Below are 18,117 nucleotides of genomic sequence, written 5' to 3'. Positions count from 1 at the left end.
ATTTTTGATGCACCTGTAGGCCTAGTATTCACTAAATGCAGGACTTATTAGGCTTTTTCGATTTCTTTCAGTGTGAGTTTTCCTCTGTCTTGTGTTTTATATAATTCTGTGCAAATTTAAGAGTCATATGAGATTACATCTTTGATTATTTTGCAGTTTTCAGTTTAGTACAGATCTTCACTTATATTCTTTTCGATATTTTTATTGTCTCACTTTGGGTCCTAGTATTTCTACACACATTCTTTGCAATGACACTTGAGTCAATGTCCTAGCATAACATGTTTCCATGCTACACCAGTTTATAACTTTACACAAGCCTAATTCATAACAATCATGTGCGTGTGTCTACACTAGTGTGATGACGTCACAGGCAAAACAAATACTGTGTGCCAAACGCATACAGACATGATCTATCCATTTTGGTCTCAACAATTGTTTATGTACTATTGGCAGGAGGGGGAGGAGATTAGTATTTAACACCCCACGACAATGTGGTCATTAGAGACAGAGCACAAGCTCGGATTAGGGAAGGATGGAGAAGGAAAGCAGCTGTACCCTTTCATACTCTATAAAAAAGAATATATGTTGCTGAAAGAAAAGACATCTGACTACACTAAATTTTTTCCTTTCCAGAAAGGTGTGTGTTTGGGGGGGGGGGGTTCAGGGAGGGGGGAATGGGGGGGGGGGGTTCAGGGAGGGGGGAATGAGGGGGGGTTCAGGGAGGGGGGAATGAGGGGGGGTTCAGGGAGGGGGGAATGAGGGGAGGGGGGGGGAGCACCTTTAGCCTCACATATATTCTGCATTCATGACCTCATACTGACTTAAATATTAATTTCCAATCACTGGACCCTTATCACAAAATACTCAGTTTAAGATCCTCTACCATATATTTAATTTTTACTGTCATTTTTGATGCCTAATCCATCCACATAAAAGTCCAACATTTCAGTTTTTCCCTGAATCATCCCAGACATTCCACTGCATGACTCCTTCATTTTTCTTAAATATTACTGAGCTCTTCAGTAACTTCACACACTATTAGGTGCGGAAGCACAGTCAAAGGAATAAAAAACCACACACTGAGTAAGAGCTCAATACCGTAAATGTTAATGAAAGGAGACTATACAATTGTTTCTGCATAGCTTTGTAGAACATCAGAAATTCCTTCATCATATATTCCAGCTACTGCATATTTATTTTAAAAAATTGCCATGATCAATAATGGTGAAAATCCTCTGCCATTTGAAAACAGAATTTACATTCTGATATATGAGTACTATGTAATTGTAAGTTCTCATTCTGTTGCTCATTACACATCTTATATCTAAAGTCAATTACTTTTACTTCACATTTAACTTGTATGTTACTGGAAAATACCGGTATGTTTGTAAATGATAGCTAACATACACACAACAATTGGTGTGAATTATGCAGCTGAATTCACTGCACTTCAGATGACTGGCAGTACTCAACAAAAAATTAATTTCTCGGTGCATGCATACAATGGTATTGTTGCCTTTGGCAGTATTTGACAAAAAATGCAAATTTAGATACAATATTCAATATACTATCTGGCTAAATCATGAAAGTTATCACAGTTATATTAAAATGCATTGTGTTCTTGTTTGCCATCATACAGAAAGATGCAATCAGCACCTTACCTATGATCCCACATCCAAGTAGGGTGGATTTTAAGACAGACAGCCTGATGCAATTCATTGTATTTGTAGGCAGCAATCCAATAGGGCAGACAAGCATCTCCAGGCACGGGGTTTTCTCCAGACCCTTTATTCCATCCATTGGGGTACTGTTGTTCGGCAAAGCTGATATTAGTACTGTAGTATCCATCAGGGTAATCACGAGGACTGATGCAAATGAGCGGCTCTGTGTCTGTAATCCAAATATCCACGTGAGAGATAAAACACATCAGTTCTATGGTGTTTTTTGCACATGGCATCAAACTGGAGTTTTGTTTAAAAAAAAAGCCTGTTTTTATTAAGTCAGTAATTTGCAAAAATAATGAAGTGCCTAAGCATACTCAGCTCATTAAACTCTTAAATTTCCATTTCCATCCACAAGGCAAAATTTCAAATCTGTTTATAGAACTACTTTAAAAAATAGAAAGAAACCTATGTGTAGCTGTCAGAAATTTTATATTCCTTCCTCAGGAAGGAAAGAGGAATTGGTTGAGGAAGGTTGTAAGGAAAGGCAGCTCACACAAACCACAGATTTAGAGGCACTTGCCTCTTATGAAGACAAAAGGAAACATCTTAGTTTTTCTACTTTTAAGTATTTCTATTGGCAGTATATGGGATTTTGCCTACAGACCTGCAATTCTGTCTTCTTGTAATTTAACAAACCGAAGCATACATGAGATGAAAGAACAGCATGTATAATTAATAGATCTCTATAATAAGTGTATTTGCCCAAATAAAGCAAACTGTTATTATGTTTCTAACATAAAATTATATATTCTTATAGATAATATTTTGGTTTTACAGTTTAGAAGTTCATATTATGAACTAACTAATATACAAACTGTTGAGTCTGTTGGTCCATCAGTAAAGTGCATGCCTGGTAACCAAAAGGTTCTGGGACATATCTTTAATTCTGTTATCTGTCAGTGTAATTGCTGCATTGCCTAATGAATGATATAAAGTACAATTGGTATAATTTGTGAATTATATGTACCACTCACAAAAAAATCATATGTGTACTTAAAGATAAAGGCCAGTAGCAAACATCATGTTCATTCAAGAATATCAACAGCTGAAACATGCATTCATGATGTTCATAACTCCCAAGATTCAACAACTGATGTGGTTCAATAAATTAACACAGCACTGCATCTTTTTCTATAAGAATCTGAAAAGTTTGCTTCACATCCTTCTATGGATGAGTTCAACAAATTTTTGATGCTTTCAATGAGTTTCAGTATCATTATAGTGAGAAGCATTTTCCCATATTTTCCATACATTACAGATTCGCAGTGCTTTGCATTACAAGAATAGGAAATGAAACAGCACTGTGAGAATTTCTTGAACCACTTCAGAAGTCCAGTCTTGGGCAGTCTGTATAGTATGGATGCATTTCTTTTAGTTGCTGATATTTATTATTACTGACTATGAAGAGGTAAGTTAAGAACTTTAATAAAAAATATACTATATTATTATTAATTTTGAGCAATATCTGTATAAAAAATGGTAGATATTATTTATAAAATGTGTTTTTAAACATTAAAAATTTGCTAAATTCATCCTGCAATATTGTATAGAAAGATGGGCAAGAAAATCAGCTGTGCTCTTTCATAGGTATCATCCCTGCATGTGCCTTGATTTATATAGAGAAATCATGGAAAACATAAGTATGAATGAGATGATGATACTTTAAGTGCCAAAAAACAAGGGTAATCAAACAATTGTGAGGATGGTGAGGTTGTAGGTTTTATACCTAGGTTAGTACAGCAGTGTTATTTATAACTGTTTCTGCATTAGTAGTTTACACATTATGACAGTAGGGAGATTCACATTGTCCAACTATAAAAACAATAGCTCCAACATTTGGCTACTCATGAAGAGAATTCATCTACCATGTATATAAAGGGTGAAAGCGTATTAGAAAAGTTGACTTTGTGCTAAATTGGAAACAAAGCAGTACCTCAGATTGGGTAGAAAGAAAACAAAGTTCCCTGAGGCCCTTAAGGACTAGGAAAACCTACATTTAGATATCCAGATGCGTATTGATTGATTGACTGATTTTTTTTTTTTTTTTATTGGTTCAGTTTCAACATACACCACAAATTGTACAAATGGTACTGGACACTTGAAAATGAAGTTCCAGTTACATTTAGTATTGGAAAAAAGTGAAAGTAAGGTAAGTAGGTAAATATACAGTACTTGTAACCCAAGTTTGTTTATAACTGTTTAATGATGGGGCAAAACGAGGATAGAGAAATATATATCAGCATAATAAGTACACAAAATTAGGCACATATTCCTAAAGTCTAAGTTTACCAGAATTGTATAACTAAAATTTATATTTACATATACAGAAATTCTTTTACAGAATGGAAACAGTAATTTGTTAGGATCACCTTTAGTTTACTTTTAAACATTGGTTATGTATTGCATCTAGTATCTTATTATGAAGTATGATACCTATATTAATTATGCTCTTCTGGTAGGATGCTGTTCTGGAATATGTTTGATGGATATTTTATTGCCCTCTGGTACAGCAGTTATGTAGATTTTTGTCCTGCATAATTTGTCTGGTTTGACAGACCAGTTGCTATTGAATAAGATAGTTCCACAGATTAATAAGCATTGAACTTCCAGAACACCAAGCTCAGTAAAGTGAAAGTTACAGGACTCCATTTCTTTAAGGCCACTAATTATTCTTAGAGCTCTTTTTTGTATTCTGAAAACATGTATGCTACGAGTTGAGTGTTCCCAGAAAATGGTCCTACAGCACAGCAGCCAGTGGAACTGTTGTTTTGTCTGCTGTATAATTTAATAATACTCTTAAATCATAGCACATGAATGACAGTTTTTGACTAATTATTTGCATGTGTGTCCCATTTCAAGTGTTGCTTAAAACACAGACCAAAAAATGTTGTCACACTTACATTTTCTAGAGGATCATTTTTTAATCTTGTTTGAACAGACATTTGTGTAGAAAGGGGAGATAAGTGAATGCTGACACAAACATTTTTTTTTTTGTATTTACAATGAATTTGTTTTTTATGGAAATTCTGAATGTATTTTATTAAAACTTTCTGAGCTGGATCCAATGAGCAATATACTGGAGACATCAGCAAATAGGATAGTTATTCGGTGACTCTTATGTTCAACAAGGTGTCCACATAAACCAACCTGTCCTAGTACTGAGCCCTGAGGTACATTATGTCTTATTTTTAATTTGCTGGAAAGGAAAGAGCTTTTTTTTTCCTGCATATTTGTCCTCCTGAATATGAGTATAATGCCTTAACCGCTGTTCTAATATGCTTGGCACCATAAATCAAATATGCAAGTTATCCACAGGGTGCCTAAAAGCAACATTGATAAACAGTCTGCAATCATTTGCAAGCATACTTCCATGTCTCATCTGTCATAAAATTAATGCAACTATGGAGCAATTAAGGATTCCCACTTGACTAGCTCACTCTTGTCATGAAAATAATCTTTTTTTTTTTGCCCTCAACTGAGGTCTATGAATGGTTTCCTGCACTCTATCATACCATCAAACACAGATTAATAAAAAATGAAACTATGGAGCCATAAGTTTGCCAATCATTCAGGAAATCCTGATCCTGTTATGAAAAAAATATGGGCTGTATCAGGCTACAAATGGGCTTCAATTAAAGTAAATGTTGCCTGAATAATATGCGGATACTGGAAGGGGAGAGACCAACAGTTTATGTAGCAAAACTGTGACAACAATGCACTTGATGAAATGCCCTCTATATTCATCTAGCTGTACAAGGCTTGAGTCAGTATTGACTAATATCAGTGGCATTAATATGGCAAAAATTTGTGATGCATCTTTATAACTGTTACAACCCTCACTTATTTGTTGAACACAGGGAACTTCTGAGGGGGGGGGGGGGGGGGGGGAATGGCCTGTTAGTCCATGAACTGAACAGTAATAGTTCTTGGTGGAATATCTGTCGAAGCCACAATAGAAATTAATATGAAATAGTTGTTGATTATTCAAGTCTAAGCACCTTTTAGCTAATAAACAAAGGTTCATTAATCATAATTCCATTAAACCTAGCAGTGGTGGAAACCACAACTTAATATTTCATACCACCTTGCACACAGTAAACAGTCATGGCAGTTAAGAGTTCACAGGTAGAGGTGAGTCCAATAACAGGAACATATGAAAAGACCGCTGCTAGGTGACCTTATATTTGTCAGCTACAGAAGTTCACATGACCAGCCTGCAATATCAGTTGCATTCCTGCAGCAGGCATCCTTGCTGGATGAGAGTGATGTTACACATATTGATATGTTGGTATCTTCCATTAATACATTTCATGGTGTTACTAATGTAACTATTACCTAAATACACCCCTTTCCTTTGTGATTTTTATACTGAAATATTTAGCACCTTTTTCTTTGTTTTTACATTTTAAAATTGATGCATTCTTTAAAATTTATACTTTTGCTTTAAATTTCACTTCCTTTTGTCAATTAGTCCTATGTTTCTTTGTGTGCATGAAATTACTGTGTTGTACCACCACAAATAATAAAAAAAGATATTATCAGTCACTTTAAAGTAATAGGAAAATTCATTGGTTATAGGATTCGTACATTAAAGCATGCATCCTTGAGACACCCACTCATTGAAGAAGAAGAAGGAGAAGAAGAAGAAGGAGAAGAAAGGTTCTTTTCCTATACCAGCATCTGGTATCTGACTTTAGGCCATGAAAGTTTATGTAGAACCAACAAAAACACGTACTATTAAATAGTGTCAGAAACAAGTAAACACTATTACTAGAATTTTTTTATTGAATACATCAACTAATCTTTTTGGCTAAGGACACTAAATCATGATTTTATCTACATAGAGGCAGTTGGTTTAAACCCATTATTGTTTGCCAGTGACCTGAGTCACAGTAAAAGCCTCTCTGTGATGTGTTATAAACTGTGGGCTAGGGACACTGTACAGTCAAGTCAGATTACAGTTCTCTGACAATGTTCTAGATGTGAAGTCTATAGTGTGTAAATTCGGATACATGTCACATAATGTGGATTAATGCCATTGTTAAGCCCCTCTTTAAGAAAGGCAACAAGAGAGTTGTCAGCAGTGAAGCAGGTCAGTAATTATTGACATCATTCTCCAAAATTTTTGAGAAGGTGACGTCTTCTACAATAGTATCTCACCTTAGCAACAGTAGTATCCTTAGAAAATCACAGTTTGGGTTTCAGAAGGGTTGCTCTTCTAAGAATGCCATTTACATGCTCAGTAACTAGATTTTACAAGCACTAAATAATAAAATAGCACCAGTTGGTATTTCTGTGACCTCTGTAAGGCATTTGGCTGTGTGAATCACAGTATTCTCCTAGATAAATTAACATTTTATGGGATTGATGGTATAGCCAACCAATGGATAACATCATATATAACCAAAAGAATGCAGAAATTTGTGCTTTACAGTTCAAGCAAAATAGTCCATGGACATAATTCTGACTGGGGAGAAATCACGTATGGGATTCTCCAAGGTTCAGTCTTGGGTTCACTACTGTTCCTCATATATGTAAACAACCTTCCATCTAGTATACAACAAGCAGAATTATTTCTTTTTGCAGGTGACACTAGTATTGTAAACAATCTGTGCATATGTACAGAAACAGAAGAAATGGCAAATAAAGTTGTTAAAAGTATCATCGACTGGTTTTCTGTGAATGGTCCCACCCTCAATTTCTAAAAAAAAACCAACGTATTCATTTCTGCACACTATAGGTACAACACCAATGATAAGCATAACATATGGTGAGGAAGTAATAAATTGAGCTTCACAGCATATTTATTCCCTCATGGAGTTTGTTGTAAATAATCCACTATAGTTCAATAGGAACAACGAGGTACATAATTACAATATCAGAAGGAAAAATGACATTTCATTACTACACATTACGGTTGTCTTTAGCACAGAAAGGGGTGCACAAAGCTGCAACAAAAATTTTTGATCATTTATCCAGTGATATAAAAGTCCAACAGACAGCAGAGTAAAATTTTATAACAAACTGAGAAAGTTTCTCCTTGACAACTACTCCTATTTCAAAGAATAATTTCTTTTATATTTATGTGTAAAAGGTGGTGTGTAGGAATTCCTAACATCTGTATATCTTTTTTGTTTTTATAATAAATAAATAAATGTTTAAGGTGTAACCATATGTACAAATTAATTGGTTATGTGAGTGTATAATGACTCATTCCATAACATTACAATCTATTGTGCAAAATGATCCATGGAACATGTTACTAACAAACTAACTAACGAGGTGTGTGTAAAGCTGACAGTTGACCTATATGCATTTTACTTGGTGTACTCACAAGTAAAAGTGGAAACTGCATAACAGAACACCCTTTGTCTTTCATTCCAAGAGGAACAATATTCTGGAAATGCCAGTGTTAGCAAACTGTTTGTATGTCTCTATCCTGAAAGTATACTATGAGTAGGTTCATTGCACCTGACCTGAGTTACCTGTGTCATTCATGTCCAGCGCAAATGTCAATGCCAAACAACATACTGCAGTGCTGTAGTTCTCAGTTCAAATAAATGAATGGGTTTCAGAGACTGTCTACACAACATTTCAGCAAATCCTTCTATTAATATGACTAGAAATCAGGTAAATGTCATCTACAGCCTTGCTGAGAATGGTGCAACAACAAAAAGAAGAGTGTTATTTATTGTTAATATTCTGATATTATAGTATGAAAATTTTTTTTTCAAATATTAAAAAGAGTCACAATATTTGGCAGTTATATAAGCTGCTCTTTTTATTTCCTTCAATACTGATGTTCTAAACAGCATTTTAAACTTTGTCAAAATATGTAAACATTTTCCTTTTTAAAAACTTAAGTAAAATAAAAAAAATTGCAAAAGTAAGGGCCATCATTGACACTAAAATTGCTAGATATGGAGCATTGGCTCAATAGGTCTAAGATGGAAATATAACTGACCATGTTCTGTTCAATAAGGTATTCAACATACCAGTATTCACCTGAAATTATGTAGTGAAACCACTGAAACATAAATTTGGATAATTGGATAGGGATTTAAATCCCACACCTTCTAAATATCAGTCTGGTGTCTTAACCACTGTACTAACTCACACAGTCAAATAGCTGAAATACGAACATGTGCATCGTCGACGTGTATATGAACTATTGTTGCTTCCCTCATTTTTCACTGCTTTATAGCTCCTTGAGGAAAATCATTCTTACAATGACTGGCAAACTTTTGGGATGTGTTATATTTACTATAAAATTATAAAAACAAAGACAAAAATACAGCTTCTGATTTTTAACTCCACTGGTGGCTGCAGTTCATACACAATTCAAATTTCAAGCTTGTAGCAGAATTGTAAATTGCTTTCATTTTTAGGACACATTGAAACATTCAAGCATCACAAGAACTTTTCTGTTTTATTTTCATTTGTGTGTAGGGAAATGAGTAGTGTTAAGTATCAAAGTAAGTACAAACTATGAAAACCACTTTCTTGTCAGCGTATTTAGTGAAGAATGGAGAATGTCCTTGTTCACACTTAATTAACTTAAAGAGTACCTGGAAAGGTTACAATCAGGAAATGCTAATAACTGAAAATGCTAGTAAATCAAGTATCAAATCCAATGTTGCTGGAGGCCATACCTTGTGTTACTTCTTGCAGTGAAGATACATTGTAAAGGCCAATCCAGTCTGCATCCAGACTAGGCTGCCAGTTCAGTTCCAGATCATACTGAAGTGTGTTGGATTCCTGCCCCTCTGCAGGAGACACTGTGAGTGACACATCTGGCAAACCATTTCCAGCTGAAAACAGAAACTTTTTTTTTTCACATTCACCAAACTTCATATACTGGAATTTAATTTTTTCAATGTGGAAGTTTATCATTAGTGTTAGGAATAGCTCCTCAGTTGGCAGAAAGGCTTTTAATATGCATTCAACTAGCGGTAGTCTAGGGCAAATAGAGTTACATATACAGTTCTAAACACATAACTACCAGTCTCAGGTGTCTGGTGTCATTCTATATATCCACTTCATTTGTGTGTTTCCAAAGGGGAATTGAAGTGGAATGTTGTACTGGGAGTTTAAAAGATGAGTGAAGTACACAAATAGATAGTACGTTGGTGAGTGTCACAAACAGTACTCTGCTTCATGCTATAGAGAGGTAATGCTGGGAAACAATTTTAAATAGAAGAGACAATAAGCTATTCAGTAAAATTTTGTAACAGAGTGAGGTGGGACTGTTCTACTTGATCTTATGCCACTCCTGTTACCAATATTATTTTTTCTGACTCTTTTTATTAGTAATACATATATGATGGTTACATGAAATAACTAGTTTTTTTGTTCATGTTGTGGTTCTCAGAACTTTATTATTCACAGGATAGTTTTCAGACTACTGCTGATAATGGTATAATTAGTTGTTATGGATACATTTTATTTTAATTAATATTCATAATTTATAAGAATTGAAGACCAAATGCATTTCAAATTGTCGTACTACTAAAAAATGTTTCTTTGAAGATTAACATTGTTCATTTAAAAAGTACACTTTCTTCACTTTCCAACAAACATTTTACTTTCTTCAAATTCACAATAATTTAAAAGTTATTCATTTTTAAAATTTTCGTGTTCAAGAATGTTCATATCTCAGAATGTAATTCTTTCCAAAATCCAGCATCATAGTTTTGTAGCCTACATTTTTCTGTTTACAAAAATTTATTCCTTCACTAAAATAACCTGTTAGTTTGTTAATTATTCAGGTTAGAAGATTTCAGCTTTTTGAAACATTTTGGTGAACTGGTTTTCACTGGGAAACAGAATGAAGAATTGTCACAATCAACAATTATGGGCACATAATATGTTCACACTAAGAATACAAAAAATCATATCACATATTTGGCTTCAAAACTTTTAAGATATTACAATGATCTCATTTAATTACTATAGAAAACTGCAACTTAGAACTGAAAACTTTTTGTTTCAATTTAGTGTTACACTGGTGAGATGAGGATTTGAGTCCCGTACCTTCCAAATCTAAGTTCAGCCCCTTAAACACTATGCCATCTCACTTGGACCATTCTTTCTACCTGGAACCTTCTGGATGATCTTGTGTACATTCAGAAGGCCATAAAAGACTTGGTGGAAGCTGCAGGCTCTGAATATAAAGATGTTTGAAAGAACTTTGCCAGCAGTGCAGAAACATGGAATCATTCAAAACCTTGGAAACAAGATTTAGTTTTGAAGACTTCAGTCTATATGCTTTGGAAAACAAATAATGTCTTAGTCACTGAAGAAAGTGAGTATTATGATGTGAACTGATTATATGTATCATAATGTCTCACAATCAAAGCTCCTCTCATATTTGTATACCTCATAAAAAACTTTAAGGCCACAGCATTGAGAAAAACACATATGTATTAGTGACTTGAAAGAAACAGTATGAAACAAAATCCTGGACTTTGCATTTTACATCACAATATTACAACCAAAACACATCACAGCTTACTTTGAGACTTCTGTGTCTTTATGAGAGCACACATCATCAAAGAGGCTCTTCATAGAAAAAGCAGGTCACAAAAAATAGTATACTGATTAAGGCACTGGAATTTATTTGAAAGGTGTGAGGCTCAAATCACCATACAGATACAGGTTTTCCACAGCTTCTTTGAGGCTTTTAAGGCAAATGCCAATAGCTTTCCTTTAAAAAAGTCGCATGTGTTTTCTCCCTCCCCCATGTCCAATTTCAGCTTGAGCTCTGTCTAATGATCTCGCTGTTGATGTGACATTACTTCTAGTTAACATTAAACTGATCATTCATGTCAACCACTTAAAAGATTTGCACAATTAGTCATTTAAGGCCTCTTTGTTTGCACTGTCACATGTAGAAAGCAGTATTAGGTATCTCTCATTTTGTGATATAATGCTTACAGAAGTCATGTAAAATTATCTCCAACAAAGTAATTTTATTGCTAAAATACTGATTTCAGTTAGCTTGCAACAATTGATATTGCAATTGTGATGATATCATATTTAAAAAGGATGTGGTGAATGGTTCTCTGTAGATCTACATTGTATCTTACAACAGAACAATTTATTTTAAATCACAGCTTTAGCATTGATGGACATCACAACTGGGAAAAACAATTTATCAGTCCCAACTGTGTTCCCAAACATTAATTCTTACTGTAGTTCCACTAGAATGTCTAAGCTCTTAATTAAATATCAGTCCCAGAATGATGTCAAACATTGACTATGGCATGTAACAACATCTGAAATGTGAGATACAAGTCTGACAAGATGCTTGGCTACTATAGATATGTGTACTAATAGCTGGGGTGTGGCCAGAAGAAAAACAAGTCCTTGTAAATAGCTAAGGTGTCCAGGATTATCTCTGAGATGTTAGAAAATCAGAAGTCCTGGCTGCATTTTTTAAGGCATGGGTGGATACAAACGTGGCACCAGTGAGCTAACTCTGGCACAGGCACTGGGATTTGTAGATGATTCACAATTATACGCATGATTGGACTGAGAGTGCGAACAAGAACAGAGTAAGAGGCAGACTGTGAAGCGGAACGTGTGAGTGTAAAACGATTGAAGTTGGTGAAGGCTATAGGGACAGCAATGCAGGTAGGTGAGGGAGAGTGTCTTCTTGAGACTGGTGCCAATAGGACTGCTTGATCAAGGAATATCAAAGAACTTCCATTCACATACTTCAGAGAAGCTGGTATTAGACAGAAAGGATCCAGATGGAATGGGTTGCAAAGCAGCCACTGAGTTGGAGCATATTTTGCTCAGTAGCAAATTCTGCCACTAGGTGATCAACTCTTTTTCTTTTTGTACTGGCCACTAATTTGAGTGGATAGCTTGGTCCCCCTCCATGAACCATGGACCTTGCCGTTGGTGGGGAGGCTTGCGTGCCTCAGCGATACAGATAGCCGTACCGTAGGTACAACCACAACGGAGGGGTATCTGTTGAGAGGCCAGACAAACGTGCGGTTCCTGAAGAGGGGCAGCAGCCTTTTCAGTAGTTGCAAGGGCAACAGTCTGGATGATTGACTGATCTGGCCTTGTAACAATAACCAAAACGGCCTTGCTGTGCTGGTACTGCGAACGGCTGAAAGCAAGGGGAAACTACGGCCGTAATTTTTCCCGAGGGCATGCAGCTTTACTGTATGATTAAATGATGATGGCGTCCTCTTGGGTAAAATATTCCAGAGGTAAAATAGTCCCCCATTCAGATCTCCGGGCGGGGACTACTCAAGAGGATGTTGTTATCAGGAGAAAGAAAACTGGCGTTCTACGGATCGGAGCGTGGAATGTCAGGTCCCTTAATCGGGCAGGTAGGTTAGAAAATTTTAAAAGGGAAATGGATAGGTTAAAGTTAGATATAGTGGGACTTAGTGAAGTTCGGTGGCAGGGGGAACAAGACTTCTGGTCAGGTGACTACAGGGTTATAAACACAAAGTCAAATAGGGGTAATGCAGGAGTAGGTTTAATAATGAATAGGAAAATAGGAAGGCGGGTAAGCTACTACAAACAGCTTAGTGAACGCATTATTGTGGCCAAGATAGACACAAAGCCCACACCTACTGCAGTAGTACAAGTTTATATGCCAACTAGCTCTGCAGATGACGAAGAAATTGAAGAAATGTATGATGAAATAAAAGAAATTATTCAGATAGTGAAGGGAGACGAAAATTTAATAGTCATGGGTGACTGGAATTCGAGTGTAGGAAAAGGGAGAGAAGGAAATGTAGTAGGTGAATACGGATTGGGGCTAAGAAATGAAAGAGGAAGCCGCCTGGTAGAATTTTGCACAGAGCACAACTTAATCATAGCTAACACTTGGTTTAAGAATCATGATAGAAGGTTGTATACATGGAAGAACCCTGGAGATACTAAAAGGTATCAGATAGATTATATAATGGTAAGACAGAGATTTAGGAACCAGGTTTTAAATTGTAAGACATTTCCAGGGGCAGATGTGGACTCTGACCACAATCTATTGGTTATGACCTGTAGATTAAAACTGAAGAAACTGCAAAAAGGTGGGAATTTAAGCAGATGGGACCTGGATAAACTGAAAGAATCAGAGGTTGTACAGAGTTTCAGGGAGAGCATAAGGGAACAATTGACAGGAATTGGGGAAAGAAATACAGTAGAAGAAGAATGGGTAGCTTTGAGGGATGAAGTAGTGAAGGCAGCAGAGGATCAAGTAGGTAAAAAGACGAGGGCTAGTAGAAATCCTTGGGTAACAGAAGAAATATTGAATTTAATTGATGAAAGGAGAAAATATAAAAATGCAGTAAATGAAGCAGGCAAAAAGGAATACAAACGTCTCAAAAATGAGATCGAAAGGAAGTGCAAAATGGCTAAGCAGGGATGGCTAGAGGACAAATGTAAGGATGTAGAGGCTTATCTCACTAGGGGTAAGATAGACACTGCCTACAGGAAAATTAAAGAGACCTTTGGAGATAAGAGAACCACTTGTATGAACATCAAGAGCTCAGATGGAAACCCAGTTCTAAGCAAAGAAGGGAAGGCAGAAAGGTGGAAGGAGTATACAGAGGGTCTATACAAGGGCGATGTACTTGAGGACAATATTATGGAAATGGAAGAGGATGTAGATGAAGATGAAATGGGAGATAAGATACTGCGTGAAGAGTTTGACAGAGCACTGAAAGACCTGAGTCGAAACAAGGCCCCGGGAGTAGACAACATTCCACTAGAACTACTGATGGCCTCGGGAGAGCCAGTCATGACAAAACTCTACCATCTGGTGAGCAAGATGTATGAAACAGGCGAAATACCCTCAGACTTCAAGAAGAATATAATAATTCCAATCCCAAAGAAAGCAGGTGTTGACAGATGTGAGAATTGCCGTACAATCAGTTTAATAAGCCACAGCTGCAAAATACTAACACGAATTCTTTACAGACGAATGGAAAAACTAGTAGAAGCCGACCTCGGGGAAGATCAGTTTGGATTCCGTAGAAATACTGGAACACGTGAGGCAATACTGACCTTACGACTTATCTTAGAAGAAAGATTAAGGAAAGGCAAACCTACGTTTCTAGCATTTGTAGATTTAGAGAAAGCTTTTGACAATGTTGACTGGAATACTCTCTTTCAAATTCTAAAGGTGGCTGGGGTAAAATACAGGGAGCGAAAGGCTATTTACAATTTGTACAGAAACCAGATGGCAGTTATAAGAGTCGAGGGACATGAAAGGGAAGCAGTGATTGGGAAGGGAGTAAGACAGGGTCGTAGCCTCTCCCCGATGTTATTCAATCTGTATATTGAGCAAGCAGTAAAGGAAACAAAAGAAAAATTCGGAATAGGTATTAAAATCCATGGAGAAGAAATAAAAACCTTGAGGTTCGCCGATGACATTGTAATTCTGTCAGAGACAGCAAAGGACTTGGAAGAGCAGTTGAACGGAATGGATGGTGTCTTGAAGGGAGGATATAAGATGAACATCAACAAAAGCAAAACGAGGATAATGGAATGTAGTCGAATTAAGTCGGGTGATGTTGAGGGTATTAGATTAGGAAATGAGACACTTAAAGTAGTAAAGGAGTTTTGCTATTTGGGGAGCAAAATAACTGATGATGGTCGAAGTAGAGAGGATATAAAATGTAGACTGGCAATGGCAAGGAAAGCGTTTCTGAAGAAGAGAAATTTGTTAACATCGAATATAGATTTAAGTGTCAGGAAGTCATTTCTGAAAGTATTTGTATGGAGTGTAGCCATGTATGGAAGTGAAACATGGACGGTAAATAGTTTGGACAAGAAGAGAATAGAAGCTTTCGAAATGTGGTGCTACAGAAGAATGCTGAAGATTAGATGGGTAGATCACATAACTAATGAGGAGGTAATGAATAGGATTGGGGAGAAGAGGAGTTTGTGGCACAACTTGACCAGAAGAAGGGATCGGTTGGTAGGACATGTTCTGAGGCATCAAGGGATCGCCAGTTTAGTATTGGAGGGCAGCGTGGAGGGTAAAAATCGTAGGGGGAGACCAAGAGATGAATACACTAAGCAGATTCAGAAGGATGTAGGTTGCAGTAGGTACTGGGAGATGAAGAAACTTGCACAGGATAGAGTAGCATGGAGAGCTGCATCAAACCAGTCTCAGGACTGAAGACCACAACAACAACAACAACAGCTTGTTGGTGGTAATGGCCACATAAAAGAATTTGGAGAAGATATATTGAGCTATTGAGGGAAGAATCTTACCTCATATTAACTAACATCTCTAACTCATTGCCTACAGCTTATCTATATCAAAGACACAAACCGCTTCCTTCTCTGTCCCTCAAACACCTCTATCTCATTATCACTTGCATCCCTACCCATAACTATTGAAGCCATCTTCCTATACACCAGAATCCTCCATGCCCAGTCCGCAGCCCGTGGTCGTGCAGTAGCGTTCTCGCTTCCCACGCCCAGGTTCCCGGGTTCGATTCCCGGCGGGGTCAGGGATTTTCTCTGACTCGTGATGACTGGGTGTTGTGTGCTGTCCTTAGGTTAGTTAGGTTTAAGTAGTTCTAAGTTCTAGGGGACTGATGACCATAGATTGTAAGTCCCATAGTGCTCAGAGCCATTTGAACCATTTTGAACCTCCATGCTCATGGCCTTGCCACTTTAAAACACTACTTGTCCCAGTGTCTTACCAACTCCAAGCTCATCACATCATTCCTTATACAGCTGACAAATTATATCCTTACCCACAACTGTTTCTCCTTTGAGTGGAATGTATATAAACAAATCCACATCACAGCCATGAGCATGCACATAGCACTGTTCTATGACAACCTCTTTATGGGCCTTCTTCTTCTTCTTAGTGTTTATCCTGCACTGACAGGGTATGCTTGTTGACACATCTACCTCCATTTTGGTCTGTCAAGAGCATCTTCATAGGTACCATTGATGAATTATATTTCCTTCTTGATATGGTCCATCCATCTTGTGTTGGGTCTGCTACAAGGTTGTCAACCATTTATGTCCAGTTGCATACCTGTTCTTGTAACCAAGTCTGCTTTACTGCATGTGACGTGTCCATACCATCTTAACCTGCTTTTGCTTAATATGTCTGAGATGGGTGCAACTCCAAGTTGCTGTTGAACGTTGATGTTTGTTGCATGTTCAAATTGGGTAAGCCTAATGGAGCATCGGAGCATGCACATTTCATCATGTGGAGAGTCTGCTCATGCTTCATTGTTGTTGGCCAACACTCTAACCCATAAAGTGTGACTAGGCATACTACAGTCTTATAACATTTGACTTAATGTGTCAAGGCATACTGAAATCATGCAGTACACCATTCACTTTGTGCCATTTCATCCAGGCTTTGTTAACGCGGGCACGGATTCCCAGTAGATTTTCACCATCATTGCATATGAGTGAGCCAAGATATTTGAATTACTCTACTTTCTTCAGGTCCTCTCCATTGACTTTGATGCTCCCATCAGTTTGAGTACCACACTCCATGTATTCTGTCTTTTTGGTATTCGGTCAGAGGCCAGTGTTACCAACTCACTGAGTCCATTGCTGCATCTGTTCCTGGAGGTCTTCATGGTATTTGTTTGCCAGTAAAACATCGTCAGCATATAGGAGTGACCAAGGGTGGGGTGACTGTAGGTTGTATGTCACAGTGTCCATACAGAGGATAAACAGCAGCGCTGACAGTGCTGAACCTTGATGTACTCTGACACTGATACTAAAAAGGGGTGATGTTCCCACTGCACATCGGACATTGCTGGAGACATTCCAAAACAGCAGTTCGATGTAGGCTTCACAGACACTGTGAGATGCAATATGTACCAAATAAGCTGATGTGGGATATGGTCGAAGGCCTTTTCCAAATGACACGTGAATACCCTTGTTCATTTCACAGTGTTTCTCAATAAGTAACTGAGCAGCAAGAATGACATCTGTGGTTTTGCTTCCTTTGATAAATCTGCATTGATTTGGGGTGATAGAAACAATTGTGCAGAGCCTCGTGTCTATAACCTGCTCAGAGATCTTCATGGTGTGACACAGCTGTCAAATTGGTCAATAAAGCGAATATTCTGTCACCTTTTCTCTTCCAGATTGACTGTGTGAAACTAATCATCCAGATTGCTGGGACTATATCCTCATCAATGATTCTGTTAAAGAGGGTATTAAGAATTGTGACATCTTTGTGGCCAAGGATCTTCCACACCTCAGGTGGGGTGCCATCAGTGCTAGCAGCCTTCTCATTCTTCATCTCTTTGACCACTTCCTTGATCTCCTGGGAGGTAATTGGTAGTACAGGTCCAGAAACTGGATCAGTGCTCAGTATTGGAGAATGGTCAAATTCCCCATTGCTGATTTTGGAGAAGTAAACACTCCACCTGTG

General features: G+C 37.2%; 1 protein-coding gene across 1 annotated transcript in view; it reads right to left on the bottom strand.

Annotated features, from left to right (window-relative positions):
• The window catches only part of LOC126248738 (PI-PLC X domain-containing protein 1-like), a 90,258-nt gene that overhangs the window by 54,017 nt on the left and 18,124 nt on the right, over positions 1-18,117 (bottom strand). Inside the window, exons 2-3 of the mRNA XM_049950060.1 lie at positions 9,377-9,535; positions 1,662-1,890 (exon numbers count right to left, since the gene is read on the bottom strand). Of these exons, the coding sequence (XP_049806017.1) occupies positions 1,662-1,890; positions 9,377-9,535 (388 nt within the window). The remainder of the gene's footprint in view (positions 1-1,661; positions 1,891-9,376; positions 9,536-18,117) is intronic.

The sequence above is a fragment of the Schistocerca nitens genome, chromosome 3 (genome assembly GCF_023898315.1).
Source record: "Schistocerca nitens isolate TAMUIC-IGC-003100 chromosome 3, iqSchNite1.1, whole genome shotgun sequence".
NCBI classification, from domain to species: domain Eukaryota; kingdom Metazoa; phylum Arthropoda; class Insecta; order Orthoptera; family Acrididae; genus Schistocerca; species Schistocerca nitens.
Note: the sequence above shows the minus strand (reverse complement) of the source record. Positions and strands in the feature narration are given on the sequence as shown.